The 24,635-nt window shown below is 32.3% G+C and overlaps 1 protein-coding gene across 4 annotated transcripts in view; it reads right to left on the bottom strand.

Annotated features, from left to right (window-relative positions):
* The window catches only part of Stacl (SH3 and cysteine-rich domain-containing protein), a 512,710-nt gene that overhangs the window by 107,617 nt on the left and 380,458 nt on the right, over positions 1-24,635 (bottom strand). For all 4 annotated transcript variants that reach the window (XM_085814079.1, XM_085814081.1, XM_085814082.1 and 1 more), the window contains exons 5-9: positions 19,627-19,791; positions 6,336-6,416; positions 4,060-4,230; positions 1,831-1,985; positions 528-639 (exon numbers count right to left, since the gene is read on the bottom strand). In XM_085814079.1, coding sequence (XP_085670205.1) covers positions 528-639; positions 1,831-1,985; positions 4,060-4,230; positions 6,336-6,416; positions 19,627-19,791 — 684 coding nt within the window. The remainder of the gene's footprint in view (positions 1-527; positions 640-1,830; positions 1,986-4,059; positions 4,231-6,335; positions 6,417-19,626; positions 19,792-24,635) is intronic.

Below are 24,635 nucleotides of genomic sequence, written 5' to 3'. Positions count from 1 at the left end.
ATAAAATGTCGCAATTACCAAAAAGGATTATGAGGGGTAAATTTATGGCTTGCGATGTAATGCTCGATCATGAAAATTCGTCCTGCTTAAGAAAACTCGCATCCATCTTGAACCAAACATTCGTTTTAAAAAGCTAACAGTTTAAACGGCAACTGCAATTTCGAATGACATATTGCTTGTAACACTATAGGAATTTGATCCGGTTAAACATAATTACTATTAACCATTTTGGAATTCCACAGCTTTTGAAAGTGTGTTGTTAGTGATTTTTAGATGACATTGTAAAAAAAAATTGGAGAAAGTAAAAAACTAGAAATAATTGAAGACACAACTCGCTTTTTGTGGAATTCAGAATATTCTGTGTGTCGAGCAAATGATCTGACTATCTGGGAAGTTTAGAAGTATCTGGGAGACATATCTTTAAATCTTTACAACTGAATCAAAATACAATTTAATTTTTTTGTATCTTCGGATATCTCTTACGAGATACTGAAGAACTGATTTTAAATATGAAATGTCTGTCTTACCTGCGCTTTCACGGCAGCAAGATGTATGAAAGCAACTTGCAAGTCAAATTTCTTTAAGCTCACATCTTCTTGTAATTCATTTGCTTTATTGAACAAGCATGATTCTAAGCTCCTAAGAAGAAAGCAATGAAAAGATTATTTTAATCTAATAATAAATAACTACAATAATAATAATAATAATAATAATAATAATAATAATAATAAGATTACGCCCAAAGGTGCGTTATTTTACGTCCATTTCGTCGTTGCTGTGTTTTGCTGTAGCAAAACTTTGAGGCTTAAGATGTCTTATTTCAATATCTGAATACACTGAAAACTCAGATAAGGCCACAACTGAATGAAAGTGGTGATAATGACCACGATGTTACCAAAAAGATCATTAAAGAAATCATTTACTTTAGTATCTCAATCAAAATTTATCACAAAGATGTAAAAGACAAAAAAAGAGAAGGAAATAACACGTCACTCCAGTGGACATTTCGGTCTAAAGATTTAATACCATATGACTTTCCTTCTGAGCCTTAGTCAAGGGTAATCTCCTTTCATTTATTCACTCTCCGCCTTCATATACTGATAGTGAGACAATACGGAATATCGCATAGACGGGGGGGGGGCAACTGTCGTACTAGCGAAAATGACCGCATATAGAGTTTGTGACACATGTAAAAACCTTTTAGTAGATTCAGTGCAATTTTATATAATTTGAATTAAATAATAATATAAGAAAAAAGCGTTTATCTCTGACCATTTCTGCCTAAATTTATTATCCATGCTTAAATTTCCCTATAAAATAAGATTAGAGTAATGCTTCCTTAGAGGACTTTAAAGGATAAATTAGCTTATACATATTATGTATTATGAAAAGCCCACTCACTCAGCATCTTTAGGTGCAGAAAACAGACCGCAGAACGAATTACCAGCGTTCACCTGTCTTATACTTTCGGTAACTGAACGGCTCTATGCTACGTATAACAAGTATACAGAATGGGGATAAAAATTCTTTTGTTACATTCGCATGCAAATTTTTATACTTCAAGTCATATATTATTATTAAACCTTAATTATTATGAACTGGTAATAAATTTCAGTTAAAAAACTCTTCGTTATTTCACATTTCTAGTAGTTTGGTATTTGAAAAACAAAAGTTGCGTCGTATATTACGATGCTAAGAATTAAAAATATATATAATTAGTTTGGTCTGCTTTTCATCTAACAAATGTGTCCATTTGATCTTCAGGCTAAGTAGGCTAAGCGCCTGGTAACAAACGATGTCGAAGTTTCCTTGGAGAAGATAAATATTTACCGCCGTTGTAGTCGCTCCATAGACTCGACAGCTTCTTGAAGTTGCTTGATCTGAGCTTCGAGATTCGAGATGTCTTGTTTCAACGTCTGCGATCGGTTTGGCAGCTGTGACAATCTGTCTATAACTAGTTCATTCCTCAGCATCATTCCGGCCTCCTAGAAAGAATAAAAGAAAATGTGCAATGGAAAGGCAGAGAATGTCTTGTCAGATGCAAACACTTTCATGTAAATATAGTTTGAGAAAACGTCTTATTTTTTCAGCAAACAGACACAGACAGTAATATCGAAGGAAATATGCTCCAGGAACACTGAATTGCTTACATACATATGCTTATTTTTTGTCGTGACTTTTGCCACCATTACATACATTTTTTTTATTTAAGCACTGTTATTAAAAGTCTGAATATTTATTCAGGTAATAAGCTTATATTATTATTTAAATTTGATATATTTAAAGCTTGAAAGGTTTCTAATAAAAGGTTAGGTTGCTTGAATATGGTAAAGCACACGAGGTCGAAATCTAAGGTAAGCGACGCCTTTTTGGAGGATTTTGAGAGAAACTGGGTCGTATTCACGTTCTTTATGAGGTAAAACACGAAAATCAACCATACAGCCAACATTTTTGTTTGGATAGATTTTTTTTGTTTGGTTTATTGAGAATATGGCAAAACACACTAGGGATATCTGCCTAAGGAGAGGGTTGCCTTTCGAGGAGGACGTTCTAAGGAAACTGGATTGTGTAAATTTACATATTTGGAAAACTAAGAAAATGTCCACGCAGCCAGCCCGTTTACCTGGAATGGAATCCAGATCGGAACTAACCAGTGTTCAAGAAACTTTACCACTTGACCGCTGATGGGCCTTTTTAGTCTGGTATTAAACCAGGATTGAAACCCCAGTTTCAGCTGTCTTAAAGTCTTTATCACTAATGGGGCGCTTCTAACAGTAGCACTGCATAATAAAGCAAAAACTGCCGTTCTTAAGTTTCAAGAAAAGAAAAAGTAGCGTATTTATTCACATGGAGAAAACCACAAAAACAGTTCTGGTGACAATCCGTTCTCCTGAAGTAGAATCCATGTCAAATTACCAGCGTTTATATGTTTTTACCATTCGGCCACTGTTGGGCGCTGGATACTTACATATTCAATTTTAGGACTGAAATTTATTTTTTATTCACACTTTTCTTATTTTTGGTTCAGAATGACGTTTCCTTATATGAATTTAATTACTCGATCCCTCAAATGATGTATGCAATATTCCTAATGCATTTTGTTCAATCATTGAAGACTTCGTGTTCTCACACATAAAATAAAATTAAAAACTTAAAATTGTACTTTTTAATATAGTACTTAAAACGTTAAGTATTTGCTTAAATCTGCCAGATACGATATGCTTTGCCAAGCCCCTTTTGCAATTGTAACTTATTATTCCGCATTCCCTGCTGTGTGGAAACGAAAAGTATATTTCGAGTGGAAGCTAAGATCTGCAGTCGCGATGCTGCATGCAAATTCGATCTGTAAATAAAATTATATTTTTATAAAAAATGATGTTTTTTATTATCTAACGCGATGCACATGGTATGTGCAAGAATCTAATCTCATTTTTAGATACATTTTGAAAGTGGATCAGCACAATTATAAACAAATTTCGAAATTTCGTTGAATATTATATTGAAGATATGGGAAATAATTGCAAGGCCAAATAGGATGGCCTCTATGTTTCAAAACCAATTCTGTATTTCTTATTCGCCTGATAAAAGTGCTCCCATCGGCTTGATGCAGAACTTCACAGAACTTGAAGAAACAAAAAAATTTGATCGTATTCCATTTATCAATCATTGAATGCATGACTGTTAAATACTGATGCCTCATTTATCTCCAAAACTTTTCTTGTTGTTTTCTTGTACTGCAAGGAAGAATGGTCGCCAGACCCCCAAGGAGGTTGGACTTCTATTTTCATCCCAATTTTGAAGAAGAGTGCCTTCGGGGGGTGGTCCGAGGGTCTTCCACTTCTCTCAGCTACCACCAAACCACACGAGAAAACTTTCGGATCGCCATATATTTAGAGTGCCCCCATTTTATAATGCATGCCTTCTCCGGGTTTTGAACTCGGGCCTTTCGGTACCGCAGTAGGCTTCCCTACTACTATACTATTTAGGCGGCCTCTAAAACTGTAGAAACAATTACGAGCAGCAAATAAACTATTTAAAGAAGAATGTGTTAACACTTACCATTTGCGCAGGATCATTTTCCATATAAGGCGGATTGTATAAATGTTTTGTGACTGGCTGGGATACCTTTTCCACGTTTAAGGAACGGATGAAGTTCGCCAAGTCTGCCTTAGTTTTGACAGCCTGCGCGGCAGCGGCGATGTTTTCGTAGTGAGTTCCCTGCTCCCTAGACTAAAACAGGAAAGGAAATTTCTAAAATCATTCATTCAGATCTCAAATATAAGTGGCATCTTAATTCTGGAATATTAGACGATTAAATAAAATTTAAAAAAAATACTTCATTATTCACCCTAAAAAAAACCTGCATTTCTTTTCTTTTCTTTTTTTTTTTAAAGATTTAATGGCTATAAATTATAAACAGGTTATATAAGCAGAATTGAATTTTTACGAATTCTGAAGCTGCATATTTTGTAAGATTTGAAAATGGCGAAACGTGAATGGAACATTTACTAATTGCTCCCTACCAATAGATGTTAAGCTTAATTAATAGTTCTTTGATTTAATTATCCTTTGATAATTATGATTTTTGATCAGTATAATTTTTAGCGAAATTTTGTGCTTTTCTTCTTTTGTCTATAAATAAAATAACGCAAATAAAAAATCCCATAAAAGATAGTAGAATTTCAGTTATTCTGATTCCAGATATCTGAAAGAATAGCTCAGATCATTCTTCATACAGCAAATAAAACTACGCTTGCTCTTAATTTACTTACATGATTTAAAATTCTTACTGATTTAAATAGCATGAAATACAATCATTCTATTTATTTTACGTTAATTTATATTATTTAAGAACATATTTATTATTTTGTCCAATAATGCAAAAAGTCGCTGTTTAATTTTAGTTGAATGGAAATGGATTATGTGTTCAATAATAATAATAATTTATCTGTGTACTTTAGCAAAAATGAAAAATAAAATGTAAAAAAAAATGATCTAAAGGCCATTTATATTAGCTTGATTCGCACTAAAAGGTATGAAATAAAATAATTTTATGACCTATTCATGTAATTATTTTACGCTCAAAAACTGCAGTTACTCTTAATATCTTCATATTCACAACATAAATATAAATACATTTACAACATAATAGTAATAGATTAAGTAATTCTGTTTACAGAATTCATCTGAGAAAAATAGTTTATATATTTTAATGGGAATAATAAATTAAATCATTCTTTTACATAATTCTTACGAGAGAAAAAAATATTTTAAAATCGAAAAAAATAGATAAATTCCATTTACAGAATTCATCTACAGTTTTATACCGCGAATAATAAAAGTGTCAAGCTTCTAATTAAAGAAATCTATGAATTTAATTGGATTGTCAAATATATCAGCCATTATCTTTTTAAATTTATCATGCCCCCACACTTTTATTATTCCCGATATAAAACGGCAGATTTCTGTAAATAGTATTATTTAATCTATTATTCTCATTAAAATATGTAAATTTTTTTTCCTTTTATTTCATTAATTATCACGCAAACTTAATGTATTACTATTATGTTGTAAATGTATTTATATTTATGTTGTGAATATAAATATAAATACATTTACAACATAATAGTAATAAAAACTTAGTCTAAGTTAGTTTTTTAGTCCCAATTACAATTTATCAATAAAAAAAAAGCTTATGAGAAACGAATATCACCAATAAATTATTAGGTTCTCCAAGATGGCAAACTGAAAAGCACTTTTTTCATGGAAAACGCTTTTCTTCACTCTCTGCTTCAGACTGCAAAAGGTTTTTCGAAAAATGTAGAAAAATTCAATTAATTTTTTTTTTAAATTCGTGTCTTAAAAGGGCCAAAAAATTTGTTTCATAATGTATGAAAATTTCAAAACTTTATATTCAGTACGTTTTTTGATGTTGAAGTTTTAAAATCTTAAACATCTAATAGAGAGATTTTCAAAAATTCGACCAAAAAATCATAAATTAAATTAAAATTTTTTCATCCGTACTCGATTGTGCAAGTTGTAAGCTTCTGATATATTTAGTTTCTTCGTTAAACAGAGATATGCGGAAAAAATTGATAAAAAAACTAAATCAAATTTTGAAAAAATCGCTTCGCCACTTTGTCATCGACCAACAGTGTCTGTGCAAAATTTGAGCTCGATAGATTATGAGGAAGTAAATTAAAAATAAATGACAAACTTCTAGAGTGAATCACCACGAGTGAACTAAATAAAAAAGTATAATAATTTATCAAACAAAAAGAATACAAAAATGTCTATATCCTTTCGAATAATATTTTCATAAAAAATATACTTACTTTACTAACTAACATTTCGGCAGCTGATAAAATAGCCCCTGATATTGTATCACTCAAATCAGTATATACTTCTTCTAATTCCTAAAGAAAGAATACGGAGTTCTTAGAACATATACGTAAGTATTATTTAATATAAATTCATAAAGAAAGAATACAAAACGCTTAGTATGCATGCCTAAGTATTTAATAAAAATTCCCATTAAAATATTAATTTAAAATTCTCGAACTTGAGAACACATTTAATTTTATATATGTAGCAACACCAGCTGGGACATTTCGTTTGGCTTAAGTGGGGGGCTCTTCGAATGAAAGTGGCTACACTCTTATAAATATTTTAACGGTAAACATAATATTTTTGATGGCTGTTGAAAGACAGAAGGATTTGAAAAATTCATAAACTTGTTCGTTCCCTCCCCTCTCCCCCACATTTTCTTTTTGGTTATAGACTATCCCTTGGGGATTAAAATGGCTGTGTTTGATGTTCAGCAGCGAGTCATACTCAGTGTTTTAATTCCAGTCAAAGTTTTAAACTCAGAGAAAATATATGCATATTCAAATATATTGCTACGAATTTTATAATTAGATAGGTAATTTTATTGGAATTGTAAGTAAAATTTTTGTATTTCTTTTGTATAATGGAATATGAAAAATCTAAAGAGAAGCTATGCCCGAAAAGTAAGAATACAGGAACAAGTGTATTTAACATTGAGTAAATGGGTATCTCGGTAATTTGGTGAGAAATCTCCAAAATTCGCCAAACTTGGTGATCATTTGGCACTTCCTCACCGGGGGTTGACTCAGGAGAATTCCTGGGAAGTACTGGCTAGGACTTAAGCAGCTTCAATCACGGGGGTATAAAATCAGTCTTTACAGGACTAGAACTTTATGAAACTTATGACTTATTTTGCACCGACCAATCCCATAGCTCCTCGACTCACGTGACCTAGCACTTATCTCCTCGCTCACTGATGCCTCTCTCTCATCTCGACTGCTGCTGCCATGAATGATAATTGCCTCTTGACTGCTACTGACATGCCATTTAATTGCATTTAAAAATTACTATTTACTGAGTTTATCTCATGACATTGTTCTCGCCTTCGGGTGTGGTGTAACACCTCTTATTTTATTATGATTACTAATGGCCTTTGGAAAAATGTTTAACTACTCTTGGAAGTTGATGCCAGAAGAAAAGATACGATCCTAGAACCTCCGTTCATTCGGGGGATGGTTCAGGTTTGGCAAGAACCGAACTGGTGTTGTCGTGTCTGCCCCTTTGCTGTGGAGTGGTTTCATCGTGCGATATTGTGGCTGTCTTTGGGAGTTTGGTCTCATTCGGTCCCCTGAAGGGGACTGTCATGTGTCAGCCTTTTGAATCTTCATTGCTCCCAAAGTGGTGCCTGGGCGCACAGGTGTCTTCGTTTTTATCTCGTGAGAGCGTTACTTGGCCCTATGCTCCGTGGTAGCTCAAGGGGGATGGCGGGGGCCTCCGGAGTACGGACGCAACTCCCTGAAAGGCATACTTTTAGATCTAGGTCAGAGGTTCGTCTTTGGTGTTCTGACCATTTGACGACATTTCGGTCAGATCCCTATATCACCGTGATAAGTATTGTAATTGAATAAACGTAATTGATCACTGTATGATCTGTAACCGTAATTCGACCCTCATATTACTTCCCAGTAATTTCGAGAAACAGAAAGTACTAGAAATATCTCGACGGTCGGTTGAAAACTAGGCCTCAGAAAGCATCTGCTCTCAGTTGTTTTAGTCAATTGTTATTGCTGAGAGTTGCTAATTCAGAATGAGATCGGATTAGCTTTCTCTTTAGATACGTTTTGCATTGCGTTGTGTTCAACGCTGTTAGTAGTTTGAAGTGTAACTACTGATTGTACTGTGTGATACTGTTAACATTTGTACGAATATTTTTGTGGAAAATTACATAACACTGAAATACCTTTTTTTGATAAAAATAAATTTTATTAATGTATAATCGGACCTGTGTGCACTCAGTCTATTATGAACCCGTACGCATGCAACAATATTTTAATATATGAGTGTCCTGGAGATTTCTTCGCTTTTTCCAAAAGCTATACTTCTCACTGAAACCGCTTCTGACTTCTTGAGAGCTGGGGAGTCAAATAGTGTAATAATGATGTTTCTTTGATTGTTTATTGTAAATATATCTTTGTAAGTATTTTAGTCCCAAAATAAAAGTTCTCCTGCCTTTATAGTCCAGATCGAATCATTGTCTGTAATATTATAATACCCATAAACTAATATTTTGCGAATATGAACATAAGGAGCCTGTTATTTTATATTTGTGCGTTAAAAATATTCCACTATTAAGAATGCTCTTACACTTGTTATATAAACTAAAAGTGAATTTTAAATATTTTCTTTTCTTCACATTTTTATAATCTCATTTTAAAACATTTTCTGTAAACGCTTGAAGTATTTCGCACTGTTCTAACGACAAAAATCAATTTAGAAAATTATTAAAGAGACTGGCATAATGCAGCAATAAACTGGAAGCTAGAGCACTCTACATACAGCTCAAGATTCTCGTTCGAAAGAGCCTTTCTTTTACCAACTTTATCTGATATTTTTAACAAAATTGTTAAGTACATATTTTTGATACATAGTAATAACAGATTTTGTGCATGCTAGTTTTATCACACACTTTTAAAACCCTTATTCCTTTTATCAATTAATAAAAATTACATGAAATAGGATATTCCTGAAGTACTTTGTCTTGCATTTTTTTTTTCAAGAAAAGAGTTCTTAGAGAGGATGTTTTAAATCAACAATTAAATTAATTAGGTACTCTTGCAAGGAATGAAAATTTTCTTAGCAAAGTCATCGATTCTTGATCGAGAGTATTGTGCTTATAATACTTAACCGTTTCTGCTTCGAAGCGGATCAACAAACAAACGATAAATCAGCAAATGATGAAAAATAAAAAGCTTCTGCGTCTTCTTTTCGTTAGCAGAATAAGAGTCAAAAACATGTTTTGAGATAATTCAAATTACATGCAGACCTTGTTCAAGATGCTTTACCAGCGGGCGTTTTCCCGAAGCAATTTATGCGAGATGATATTTTAAAGTTTTATTAATCAGAAAGTTTAGATGCAAAAATGATTAATGCGAAGGATGGATTTTTAATGTTTCCATAAAATAGATTGTTGAGATACAATGATTTGCAAATCCTAGTTTATATGAGTTTATGATAACAAACAGTGTAAGGTATATTTTAATTTCATAACAGTTATTTTAATTTTAATGTCGCTTTCCCATCAATTCTTGTTTCCAATTACAACTCCCTTCCAGAATGAGTTTTTAGAAGCGCGTTAAATGCAAATGAGCTGGAAGTAGTATTTAAAAAGAGTTCCAACTAACTGAGAGACAGCTGGGAATTCTGAGTAGCGCGTGTTTGCCTTCGGGCTAAGTATCTCTTAAAGCTGTTACGCTCGACCGTATTATTACGCGCCTCTTGATATTCGCCAGCTAGTTTAAATTAAGGGCCAACTACGTTAAATACTTGTGTTTAGCTTTAGCGAAGTCTCCTTTAGTTAGTTACAGTTTAGTTTCTTATTCTGAGTTAAAGCCTGAGTAGCGGCTTTCTTGTGAGCCCGAGAAAAGAGCCGACTGTTATTCTTATTTTGAGTGGAATAAAGGGTAACTTAAGCCTTCTCGAGTCTACAACTCTAGCTATTTGAAATCAACGATAATTCGCTAGGTTCCTCAAATTTCAGCTTAGACAAAAGGAGTGAAGAACCCCTATAAAGTTAAAGTTTTTATTAATCAGAAAGATGAGATGCAAAAATGATTAATGCGAAGGATGAATTTTTATGTCATCATAAAATAGACTGTTGAGGTACAATGATTTGTAACCCTAGTCTATATGATTTTATGATAGTATCATTTTAGCACTTTTATCTAAGACGGCACTGTGGAATATAATTTTGTTTATTTTAGTAATGTTATTTCCACAAAATTCATCGCAAGTTTTTCCTAGGGTAACTGATTTTCCGTATATTAGTTTGGGTTTACAAAAGATATGAAATTTCTGCAAAATTGAACTGGATATATAATCTGACTGTGTTGCTTCAAGACTGATTCAGAGATACATTTCGGTGATACTAATGATAAGACAGAAATTAAGACACGGTTAAAAGGTGATGGCTGTAATATGCTTTGCGAGACATTCTCATGAGCGGCTCTGGGGACCCTTAGTTGTAGTAGAATAGACTATGAAAGCTGCGCACTATCTGAACATAATTGCGTATCATTTGCACCCTATGCATATGGCGTCTATGCATATGGCATTTGGCGTCGGTGCATATGGCGTCTGTCTTCCCAACTGGAAATGGAACCTTCCAGCAGGACAACACCCCGTGTCACAAGACTCGAGTTGTGTTGGAGTGGTTCTAGGAGCATAAGGATGAATTCCATTTAATGTCCTGGCCACCTAACTCGCTGGATTTTAACCCATAGAGCACATTTGGAATATCATCGAGCGTCAGCTCAAAGCACAAACACGACCCTATCGGAATATCCGACTGCATTCTAATCGTCAATTTTAATGAAACTTTTCAAAAAGTGTTTATTACTTTGTTTTAAAGCCTATAAACTACAATAAACTTCCAAAATTACTTTTATTTTGTCTCTCTGGTCGCTAGAAGCAGAATCATGGATTTCTTGTTCCATGCCGTTGAACCTGAAGTTTCTATTTAAGAATCGAAAAGCTGACATCTAAAGGCATACAGACTACTCTAAATCACTTTAAAATGAGAATGTTTTCATTTGAATACTTTTGGTGGTGTTCAAAAGATGAATTTGAGCCTTTCTATTCGTTGTTGTGCTTGGGAACAAGATACGGTTTGCAATTTTATTTTAACACTTGGCAACATTTTCTTTTTCTTCTGTTTGTGTTGCTTTCATTACATTAAAACTATTCTTTGAAAAACTTGATATTTTTAGCTTTCTTGTTACGAAAAAACTTAAAATATTACTATAGTAATTTTATGAAACATTCTTCAAATAGTCTATGAAATATTGTTAATTAAATTGACTAAATTCAGGTTTATGTATGTACACTGCACACAGACAAAAAAAAGTTCTATGTCTATCTACTGGGCCGATTGACAAAATTCAGCTTACGTTTATCATGTCTCGAAAGCGCGACATAGGATATATATTAGATTTATATATAGCAATTGTTCTAATGTAGGTATTTCGACAAAAAATGAGACTTTTTCTGAAATGACATGACAATTTTTTCCATATTTTGATTCTATGACTCAAATTATGGTAAACTGCCAAGTTTTGTATAAATCACAAGAGTAGTTTTTAAAAAAATAGCTCTTAAAATTTTAGCTCCTCCATGTTAATTGAATTTAATATATATTGATCAATATCTCATTTTTTATTAAATTTACTTAATTCCTTCTTCCAAAACTCGAAATTTAGGCTTAATACAAATATAATTCTCATATTTTTTATGATTTATTTTTCAAATTTGTATTTTTAAATACTTTTTATAAATTTATTGAAAATAATTTTTATTTATAACGTATAAAATTTTATCATCATCTCAAAGTAGATGTATTTCTAAGCATACCCGCCAAAAATTACAGTTTTATTCGTTTCATTCATAATTTGCTAAGATATACGTGAATTTACTTTTAGGCGCGTTTTGAAATTTTGCGTATTTAATATAAGCGATAATACAGAAAATGTGGTTTACGCCCTTTGTTAAAATTATTTGAAAGAATGAACGATGGGTCTTTTTTCCTCTTGTGCATCAAATAAAAAAAAGGAAAGTAGGTGGGTTACTATAAATTAAGAATTCGCTAAATGAACTGTTTTTCTTGGTGCAAACTGTAAAAAAAAAAAAAAAAAAAAAAAGCGCAAGATAAAAGTTTTGAATTTTTTTGTAAATTTCGCACCAAATTTTGCAAAATTTAATATTTAGGCATCATTTGAGTCACAGAATCAAAATATGGAAAAAACCTGGCATGCCATTTTAGAAAAAGTCCCATTTTGTGTCAATATTAGAACAACGCTATATGTAAATCTAATATATATCCGCTCATATAATCTATATATAAGTCGAGCGTTCGATACATGAAAAACGCAATTGGAATTTCGTCAATCGGCCCAGTAGAACGGGAGATATAGAACTGTCCTTTTTTTTTTTGTGTGCAGCGTACATATCTACAACTTTTCAGACAATTTTGCAAATGAAAAGAGAGAAATCGCCCGAAAAATAGCTAGTGCATGTACTCAAACAAGCATATTTCATAGGCATTTTACTTTATCACTTAGACTTTAGTCCGTTTAATTCCTTACACCTTAATAAGTGGCAAATATAAAAGTAAAATGTTGATAAATATTTTTGTATTGGAGCATATCTAGTGATCCTGGAATTTAACACATTTTTAGTCCAAAATGTAGTAAAAAAATATAAACTTAATAATATGCTTAGCACCTGTTTTTATAATTTCAAATATTATTCTGATAAAAAGTAACCCCAATAATAGATTTATTTGTGCTATTTTCCAAAAGTTCGGAGTCGAACGCAATCGGATACCTGGAGAAGAACTGAGCTGTTAAATAGCAAATATCATTCAATCCTTTGGAAAGTTTAAAATCTTATGTCTTCCAAAGTAACCCTTTTTATCTGTGCTATATTTAGCAAGTTTTTGAAAGAGCCATTCCATCCATTTTTGGGTACATTTATATCAGCAGTTCGATTGAACATTAAGATTGACATTTAGAGTTTGAACCTTAAGTATGTGCAGGATTGGCTTTTCCAGATAACTTACTTGGCAAAAGCAGCCTATCCTCAGAGGAAGAATGCTTTGGATTTGAAGCCAAGATTTTCTATCTAGGTCTTTATAATTTTAATGTTATTGTTAGTTGAGGCCATTAATGGCCCCTATTAACAAGAAATATTTGAGGGCTTGGCGTTTTATTCTATCGTTGCTCTAGTTCAGCTGAAGAAGTGCTGCTATGCAGCAGACAGTGCACGTGAATATACGTGGTCATTATATAATTAGAGTGTTATGTCCCACAGATCATGTCGTGTAGGTTGGTTAAGTAAAGAATATCTGAACCAGCTCAAGCTCAGGTAGTAAATAAGCAAGCATGACGAATTCACGAAAATGGTAAGTAGTACGTACAAATTCCCGCCACAGGCAGCCCAAGGGATTTATAGCGTGGCTGCCCATTCATTTGTATCTTTCGTAATCTCTGGATAAACTGCATTTTAAGAGATTCTTCAAGGTAACTTTTTAGCAAGACGGCTAATAGAGTCATTAGGTATTTTATGAAGTAGGAAACACGAAAAATAAGCAATGCCCTCGCCGAGACTCGAACCTGGATCTCTCGAATGGGCCTAGTGGGCTAACCGTTACACTACGAGGGCATGCTGGAAGGAGGGAGAAAATAACCTCATATACTCTCCCTTTTAAAGGGCGACTGGTGATTAGGACCCAGTCGCCAAATTCTGGTGGTGAAGAAACTTCGTCCATCACCTTTTGTTCGGGCGCCACTGTAAAGTGATTAGGTTATTTTGATGCTGAAGACGTGAAAATGGGCAACGCCATCGCCGGGACTCGAATCTGGACTTTTCGAATACGTGCAGAGTGTGCTACCGTTACACCACGAAAGCATGCAGAGAAGAGGGAGAAAACACCTTGCATATTTTCCCTTTCAAAGGCAACTGAGGATTAGAGGACAGAGTCGCTAAATCCTGGTGGTGAAGAATCATCATCAACCACCTTTTATTTCGGGCGCCACTGTCACTGAGTCATTAGGATTTTTTTGAAAGCGGAAGACGGGAAAAATGTGCAATGACCTCGCCGGGAATCGAACCTGAAACTCTCGAATTCGCCGAGTATGCTGACCATTACACCACAAAGGCATGCTAGAAGGAGGGAGAAAATTACCCTTTAGGCTGACTACATTTATTCTTTTAACACATATACGGTTTCGGTTGAAATGATAAATCTAGAAAGGCAATTAAGTCAAAGAGCTTCAATAGTTATTTCAGATCAGTCTCCTGAACCATTTTCTATTTAACGCAATATTAAGAGTCTGTAATCTGAGATCATTGCTCTAAATTTAAAGGAGTTGCCTGTAATGCAGTTAATTTTTGCTATTTGTTGGGATAACAAATATCGGCAGCAAAAATGCTCTCTTATTCCCAAGCAAAACATAAATGGTGGTTAAATATGTTTGCAAGGGCCCACCAACGGCCGAGCGGTAAAAGCCGCTGAACACTGGTAGTTCGGTCCGGGGCTCGAGTCCCGGTGAACGGGCTGGCTGCATGGGTGTTTTCGTGATTTTCCCCATGTGTAACGTGGATACGAGCCAGTTTCCCTTAAAAAGACTTTCAAGGGGCATCCCTCCCTTTCCGTGTAGTGCTCAAGGGCGGAGCATGTAATAAGCAAAACAAAATATGTGTGCAAAATTCTAGACTCACATATTTATCTATTCCTGACTGTCATCGGTGTTGATTTTATGTAGGTGGAAGGTTCAATTCATCAGCTCGCATTGTCAGTTATCATTAATAGAAGGAAGAGCTGCTCGAAGGCATGGCCATTAGGATGTTCAAACCTCAGTCCATATCATGGATTTCCAGATTTTTCCAGATCATGTTTGGCATGCTCTAGGAAGAAGGATTATGAGTAGGACAGTCTGCGGCAGCATCGTGGAGAGAATTTCCGCAACATTTTAATAAATTTCAGGGAACTTGCTAAGATTTTAAGAACACCAGAGCTTCCCAGGAAAACCCAATAAATTCGATATTGAATAAATTCGATATCGAATTTTGGATTTATTCCTGTTGCTTTTGATACCTATTCTAATTTTTAGTCTTTTATGTTTAACTAATTTTATATTACTTTCCCTTACGCAAAAATGCAGTGCGATACTGTCATGCTGAAACAAGACTTTGAATTAATTTAAAGTGTCTAGATTTCTGGAGTGAGTAAAAAAACAATATTCTTCGAATAAAGTCGCCTTTCTTTGCCTGTCGATGGCGACAAACAATTTCAAAGAGCTATCATTTACTAAATAAGTGCTTTTTAATGAATAAAATCTCTGTATGTATAGTATAATATATGCTATATGTTATGTATCGTCCAATTAATTAGATCTAAAGTGATGATATTGAATACTTTTTCAACCTCTAATTGATTTTTAAAAGAAACATTAAATTAAAAATACGTAATATAAAATGTTTGTTTAATTACCGTGTCCGCAGAAGTCCTTACTTTCATTCCACAATCATTAAAAATGTTTTTAAGAACGCAAATATTCATGTTTTGTCGTTTTTTGCTTCCTTTTACGAAGTAAAGGAAGTATTGTAATCGTGAAAAATTTCGGGTATCATATTTCAATGAAAATATCCATTTTAACCGCTCCCGAATTCATTTGAGCGATGTTTTTGCTGACATCCATGAGTACGGGCAAAATAAAGGACTCTTTTTTCTACAACATGCATTGTAAAATCGATTTAAATGGATACAGAAGAGACTTTTTCGTGACGTATATTTCGTGACTTATATGTACGTACATAAGTATGTATGTATCTCGCATTACTCAAAAACGAGTAGCCTCAGAAGGTTGAAATTTTGTGTAGAGGACTTTTATAACACGTAGTTCTGCACCTCCCATTTTTTTGCAATCGACCGCACCAAACGTATTGTTACATGCGTACGGGATGGTAATAGATTGAATGCACAAGTCCGATAAAAATTTAATAAAATTTATTCTAGTCATAGGAAATATAACAAAACGCTGGATTATTCCTCAAAGATATTCGTACAATATCACAATATTACGCAATATAAACAATAGCTATATTTTAAACTACTAAAACTGTAAATAGAATGCAATCTAAAGCGCAGAGAAAGCTAATCCGAATAACAAAGTTACAGCAGCTAAGTAAACTACTCACTAAACAACTGAGCTGAGATGTTCTCTCTCTGGCTTTTTATAGCTTTTCAAATCGGCCGCGCGAGATAGGTCTAGCATTTCGGGAAAGCAAAAAAAGTAGAATTACGGTTACATCTAACACAGTACTCAATTAAATTTATTCAAATTAAATATAAATGATCAAGATAAACTTTTATTTAAATTTATTCAAATTAAATATAAATGATCAAGATAAACTTTTATTCAATGTTAAATGCACGTGCTCTTGTATTTTTACTTTTCCGATGTAGGTTTCTCTTAAAATATGTCTCGTGCTGCATTGGACGGGAAATAAAAAAAATTTTAATTATAATTCTAATATATATATATATATATACATATATGGATTCTCAATGGATTCAGAGGAACGAAACATGTTTTCGGAACTCATTAATCAACTTGGTTAAGGCTTCAAAACACTTTTCCCTTGACAAGTTCTGTTTGAAGCGTTAAGCAAAAGAGATTATAACTTTTACTGTTTTTGGTTTTATTATGTAAAATTTCATGTATTTTATATGTTTTTACTCTTTGAAGTGAACATTATTTGATTCCAATTTCGTAATTTTCTTTTATTTGCATTCTACCAGTTTATAACGTAACCCGGAGATATTAGGTTGGACCTTAAAATAATTATTAATACGGAATTTTATTCGTTTTCATTCTGATTTTTTTTTTGATATTTTGATTTATATGTGTAATAAAATCAAACTCAGAAGTAATGACCACCAGGAATTTTGATGGCTTAGAGATGTTGAAACTCCAGTCCCCAATGAATAAGAAATTTGGCAGTCAAGGTATATTTAATTCTCACTTTTATTTCAGTAAACATGTTGTGGACACAACCAAGTTAGATATTAATCGTGCCTATTCCAAAAAGTTTACATTTTAGAAATAATAATAATAATTAAGAAATAATTTTAGAAATAATATAATGCAATAAGAAAGAAGGCACACAGACTGCAGTCCAGCTAGGGCAAAGCGTAGAAAGCAAATGTGTTATGTTTAGGGTAAAATCTTAATTCAGGCTGAGTTAGCTTTGGTTCTCAAGGCATTTTGATTGGATAGTTAATATTGCTATAAAATTACTATTGGTTGTTTCAGTTTCGGTCCTATTTACATTACCAGAATTGCGTAAGAATCATATGACATGGCTTAATCTCGAAATGACACAGTGCAAATGGAGGCTAATACAGAGGCTGTTCACACATTTTTTAGACGATGTATATTGTATTCACAAAATTAAATTACGTTAAATTCTTGTGTTTTAAATGTTCTATTTGAGATTCCTTAGTCTAAACTATCTTTCGACACCGCAATGCTTAGGATAATAATGCCTTTTGAAGTGGCAGAAGAGGTATTTTATCCCATTCCTCCCGAACAGCTTTCCAGAGTCCTGTTAGGGTTTTGGGACAACGTTTGGATAATGCAGGTTTTAAAAGTCCGAAAGCACAAAAATCCATAGATGACACATCGGGAGATTTAGCAGGGATATCAGTGAAGGGTATGGCCTTGATACCAGTTTTTTTTCCATTTCTTTTAGGAAATTTACAGTGGATTTTGATGTGTGACTGCTAGCTTTGTCCTGATGGAGTCTCACAGATTGATGGCACTGTGGGTAAAGCGATGGTATTTCATTCAGAAAAATTGGCGATAAAATGTGTTCCTGATAGTATTTGGAGTTAATCTTGACATTTGTTTGCACTCTCTTTATTTTTAACTTGCCATTATAAGAAAAACCAGCAACAATCATGAATCCCTTAGAAAAACTTTCTTTCGATTCTTTGAACATGTACTTAAATTTTTTTCTCCCCTTTTATGATAATAAATGGCTTTTTTTTTGTTACAATCATTTAAATACACCCATGCTTCATCTATTGTGACAATTGTTTTCCATTTTTCTTTGGATAAGTGTTTCTCATATAGAATTCTGCAGGGTGTCCTGCTTGAGCGATATGCTTTGGAAGAAGACGATGCACATTGCGTTTTTTCGCTTTCTTAAGATTTAAATCAACGTTTATCATTTTGTTTACAGTGGACACCGAGCATTTTAATGATTTTGCAACTGTCCTTTGACTAAGGGGATTTCCTTTTAACATTAAACAACGTACCTTTGCAATAGTCGAAGATGTCCGTTTTTTCGTTAGATACTTGTTTGGAATTTTTGTCCCACTTGAGGCTCCAATTTGACGTTATTTCCTTTCTTGTTGATGATATTACCTATCGACCTTTAGATATCACAAAATCATGGCTCTCACATCGTTTTTGGATAACGGAGTATGCAGATTTCTCTTCGGAAAGAGCGTAAATGTGGCCTTCGAACCACTGCTTTGTTAAATTCGTCATTTTGGATAAAAACAAAACTTTCAAGCCACAGACGATAATTTTGACTTTTAAAAACATAGTGCAATTAGAATTACTTCTTTTGCAGCAAACGAAGTTTTATTAATGCTTACCAAAATCGTCTAAAAAATGTGCGAACAGCCTCTGTATTTTTAGAATACAGAAGTGAATTTAAACTGCTAATTTAATATTTTACATTTGCTTTATTTTTCTTACACTCTGGATGAGCTTTTTATGCCTTTAGTTAATACGCATGCAATAGTTGTAGAATTAGCAACAATTTAAAAGTTTTTTAAGTGGTAGTAAGCTTAACGAAGCCGCCATTTGTTTACATTTGAAACTGTTAGTAGAATAATTAATTAAGTTTTTGCACCAAACTAGAAGTGTCCTTTTGCCGAGTGTGACCAAAATAAACTTTCAATTTTGTGCACCGAAATATCGAAATATCTGTCTTTTTGTTGCTGGCCGAATTGCTTATTTTGGCATAAAAACTCTCATTTTAACAGTAAAAACTGTTTTTCTTTAACTGTTTTTAACTGTATTTGGTGTTTTACGTTTTTCTGCGTTTTAAAATTTTTAATTTTTTTTTTTTGAGCTTTTATGCATTTTTGCCTTGCCGTGAAATGAGAACTAAATTAATTGAAAGAGAAATATATCCCAAATGAAATTCCAGGGAATAAGTTTAAATGAAATTTAGTTAAAAAAATATTTTATGACGTTAATATGGGGTATAATTTTGTGAAATTTTCACAAGGACATTTACTAGGAATTTAGATAGTGCCTTTTGCAATCAAAACGTTTCAAAGTAAATTTCATTTACATTTCTCAAAATTTATTTAATTTTTTCGAATTGATTTTATTTTTATTTCTTAACATTTTAATAGCGCAAGCAGTACAAAACTAATATTACCTGTTATTAATTTAATAAAAATATGTCATTTATTTCTTCAGAGAAGAATAGTAAACTTACCTCTAACAGCTTAGGTAAAGTCTCCTTGATATAATGGTCTATCATGCCATTCGCTGCGTGCAATTGTTGCACGTAAGCGTTATGCATGTCATAATACTCTGCTAGCTTTGTATGACTCCGATGAGATATTAAATTATTATAAGCTTCAGTATAGTCTTGATGGCACTGAAAAGAATAGAAAAATAGCCTAATTAGGAACAACGCTTTTAAAAGTCGCTTTTATAAGAAGAGATGTATGCAGCTTTATCAACGTAAGCAAGTACATATGAAACTTTTGTTTACTTACGTTATATAGATTATTTAAGTTTAACTAAGATATGGTTGAAAGACATTAACCATTCGATATTTAAATATAATGATATTTTTCAAAATTCTGAAAATTAAATACACTTAAAATTAGTTAATTAGAAGAATTGCACCCAACCTTAAATTGGTGATAAAGTTAAACCGTTGAATATTGATATATGGGCTGAACGCAATTCTAGCCGACAATCTATAATTATGTCGATTTTAAAGAGTAATTATCCCTAAGTAATAATTATAAGCAATATTATAATTTATTATTAAGCAGCTGTGGGATAGTTATATTTGAAAGATGCTGATCTAAATAAAAACGCGACAAAATAAATTTAATTTTCAAAGAAAATTAAATATAAATACAAAATTATGTAATGCGTATGTACATAGATCATATTTTAAAAATTTTTTCTACAGAGGAAGCACACGAAATTGTTTAAAAAGATAAGGAAAGTTATCATCCATTATACACACTGTTGCCACATTCTAAATTCCAATAACACCGAGCTTTATGACGCTGGACTGCCGCAACTGAAAAGCATGTACTATCTGATTAAATACTAGCCCACAAGGGCAATCCGACCAGAAGGGTTATTAATTTCATTTTTGCATTTTGCGTTAGTTCACTATAAAAGGCGTTTTACTTTACAAATTGTTGCCACCAAATATTACAGCCCTGCATTATGTTTAAAAGAATTAAATAATGAAGAATTCGCGTGAATGTATGTATGATTCTCGTACTGCGAAAACAAAAGGTGCCTAGAGACATTACATTTTGAATAACGTAGTCCTTCATTCGAATATGGGCATATGGAAGCCCAAATTTGGAGTTTGTTTTATTATCGATTTTGTAAAACTCTAATGAATTTCTGATTAATAAACTCAACGATTTCAAGGCAAGCAATGACAACACTGTACCTGTAAAAAAATGTTTCTAACGCGCGAGACTGTGTATCGGAAATTCTAAAGATATGCTCTTTTAAAATTATTTTGTGATATTACTGTTGAATTGAATTTTATAGTTTAAGTGAGAAAAACATGATATTTAATAAATAAAGGTAACACACAAAACTTTAAAGAAAAACCCCGTTGGGCGTAATATAAAATCTGAAATGTTTCAGATTGAAAAAAAATTTTTTTTTCTTATTTTTTTTTTACATCTAATGGAGAAATTAATGGATCGAAGTCAGAGCTGAATAAAATAAGCTAGTTTCTCAGACTAGAAAAATTTTAGTCCGTTGACAAGTTTTAGTAACAAAGCACTAATTGAAATTTTATACTTTGTAAAGAAATTTTACAAAGAAAATTTTTAATAGCAAGCTATTATTTTTAATAGCAAGCTATTATTAGGAGAAAACAAAATTCCAAATCGCGTAAGGGAAATCTGCTATAGTTCCGAATTTTTTAACAACTGCAATTTAAATCATTTGTTTTCTTGGTACTTACGTATTAAAGCAACCAGCGACCCTACTTACAGCAACCCTACGTGTTATACGTAGTTTTGTAAAAAGAGCATGTGGAGATTCACAAAATTTCCTGCATTTTCGTGCAAATTTTTGTAATTTATGAGAAAATAGCAGTGTACATGGATAAAGTCAAGAGTGAGCGCAATGCCATTTTTGTGCAATTCTGAGATGTTTTTTTAAGTAAAAATAAGTCGACGTGTACATGGTTATGGCGAATACGGTTTTCAATCAGTGCTAAAAGCAATAGCCAAAAGATTTCCGCCGAAAAAATAATTCTGCAACTTATTCAAATTCGAAACCGGAAGGGTTTAATTGCTATTTTATATTTTGAAACAAAATAATATAAAAAAACTGTATTAAAAATTATCTGTAATTAATAAATGTACATTTTCTTTCTATTCATACTTTTTTACTCAAACTTACAAATAGCGCCAACCTGGTTGCGATAATACGTAAGTACCGTTTTCTTTTCTTCTACAACTTAAATTGTTTAGTTTCAGCGCACCGAACCATCCTGAAATATCACAATAATATTTTGCATTAAATTTATGATCCATTTCAAAGTGAATTCATCAAAAAAATTTCATGAAGACAATAGAGTTTAAGAAAGTCCAAGAAAATACAGCTAAAATGGAGCAGAAAAAAAAAAAAAAAGAAATGTGAGATATTTTATAGCGGTTCTTATAAAAACGAGAGCAGCTTAGAAATGATTGCAAAATTTATAGCCTCTTCTACATTTTTCGGAACCATTCTTTTTTCCTTTTTCTGTTACGATAAAAAGAACAGTTAAAAGCATACTTAAATGTAAAAAGAATATTAAATGTTATAAAATATGACATAAAAGAGCACGAGCTTAACCCCTTGTAAATAAAAATACTTGCTGTTCGGTAAAATTTAGATTTTTACTAAAAATGCTATGTTTTTAGGGCTTTAGGTTTTTCAATTGCTTCACAACTAAACATACCGAAGAAAGCAGATTAAATTATTTTACTATTATAAGATAATGATAAAGTAATTTACATTAAAGCAGCCCCAAAACAATATGAAGACTTTTTTTTGAAAATATATTCAAAGGCAAATAATGTTTTTTTAAGTTTATGAAAATAATTTATCTCCAAAGAATTTTCATAGTGCTACAGTACAAAAATACGGTTAATATTTAGATAAAAAGTATGGTTCATCATACATGCCCTTAAAAGAATTCCAGAAATTAAATGTGACTTTATTTTTATTTAAAATCTATTTATTATCTATTTTTATTTAATATCGGTAACAAAATGATATAGCTCTAAAAACTACGGAAATGCTACTAAATAATGAATGCTTTAATGTAATTTACTCTTTCGCATTAAATCAAACATTTATACGGTAAAATGTGATTTTTAGAAAAGGTAATTATCACTAGATGACTTTCATTAAACAAACCGCAATATTTATGACGAAAAGAACAATTCTTTTTTTTATTTAAAATATTTTTAACGTAAAGTTAGGAATATTTTAATCTAATGAACTGCCACCAGTTTTAAATATAACTGTTACGTTTTCGTACAAAATCTTTCTTTTATAGAAAAAATATTTTTTTATAGATCTATTTCAGATTCCTTAGAAACTCATATATTACTTTCTAAAATTAATGTCAGACAGAAGCTGATAGTTAATTGATTAAGCAAAGCACACGAGGACTACCTGTCTTAAGAGGAAGGGTGTTTACGTGAAGGACTTTCTAAGGGAAGCCGGCTTAGATTATCCATGAGAAAAAATACTAATACTTACAGCATATTCGCCGGAATAGGAACCCAGGTTAAACTATCAATTTTCAGGAGTGTTAAACACTTGGCTACTCATGGGACACCTAAGGATAAATTTTACTTAATTTCCGACACATTTCGCTGTGCGCCCACCAGTGGCCGAGCGGTAAAGTCGCTGAACGCTGGTAGTATGGCCCGTAGGTTCGAATACTGCGAATGAATTTTCTGCATGGGCATTTCTGTGGTTTTCCCCATATGTTACGTGGATACGAGTCAGTTTCTGTGTGTTACGTAGATTTAAATTTCCAATACTGCAGTTTTTAAAAATAATACGACTCGAAATAAATGCGTTTTCAAAAAATAAAATATATTTTTCTATCAGGAAACAACTATTAATAAAATGGAGAAATGTAAATTGCAAGTACTTAAGGTGGCATATCTGTCTCGGACATTGATGTTTCTTTTTTTGAATTAATTCTATAGTTGTTTATTAAATATATGAGCTACAGATCTAGGAATTTAATTATTCAGTTTACTGAATATTTTCCAGGTAGTTCTTCCTGTTTATATTTTCTGAAGCTGGAGTATACTTATTTATATTCCAAGTATATGCTTACAATTCTATTTTAAAGGTATGGATTCTAATTCTCGAAAGAAAACTATATAATACATTAAAAAAAGCTCTTGAATGTGTGTTACATTAGTTCAATATATCAGCATAATGATCTGTAATATAAACTGTGTAGGATAATATAAAAGTTCATAGTTTTAATTTAAATAAATAATATCTTTATTACACAGATTTTTGTTATAGTTTATGTTAATTTTGCTACTGTTGTAAATTCTTATACGGCAAATATATTGTAAGCTTCAGTTCTTTATATAAGAAACAAAATTATCCGGCTAATGGATTTTTCTTCGGATAAAAGATTATGAGTATTTCGATATGATTATGAAAATCATTTTAAGGCACTTCAGCAGTCTCCTAGGATAAAAAAAAATGCATACTTCCACTGATGTATTTTCTGTTCGTACCCGAGTGTAGAAAGTTCTCCTTACAGGAAGAAAGGAATTTTAATTTAATACAAAGTTAATGTTTTTATTTACGTAAATAACTTTATTATCCTTTCATGAATTAGTGGCAAAGCTCAAATGCTTTCATTTCATTAATAAAATTGATTAATGTGTTTATAAGGGAAGCTTTGGTAATTCTCAACGGGAGCATGTAATTTTTCCTAAAGGTTCTAATTCCATCACAGGAGGTTCAAGGGATATTTTGTGATTTATCGAGGAAAAAACTTAATATAATCTTTAAATAATTGAACAGAAACAGTTATATCAGGAATTTATATTTTAACGGAAATATTAATAAAATAAACAGAATCTGATGAAAAATGAAGGAAGGCCTCAACATATAATAACATTTAATTCTCTAGACTAGAGGAAATCATAAGATCCTGAAATTCGTGATTACGATGTTTGTTGTTTCCTTGCTATT

The sequence above is a fragment of the Stegodyphus dumicola genome, chromosome 3 (genome assembly GCF_044657685.1).
Source record: "Stegodyphus dumicola isolate Sdum_Otavi_A_Nest chromosome 3, ASM4465768v1".
Lineage (NCBI taxonomy): Eukaryota > Metazoa > Arthropoda > Arachnida > Araneae > Eresidae > Stegodyphus > Stegodyphus dumicola.
This window is presented reverse-complemented; position numbering and strand designations above follow the sequence as displayed.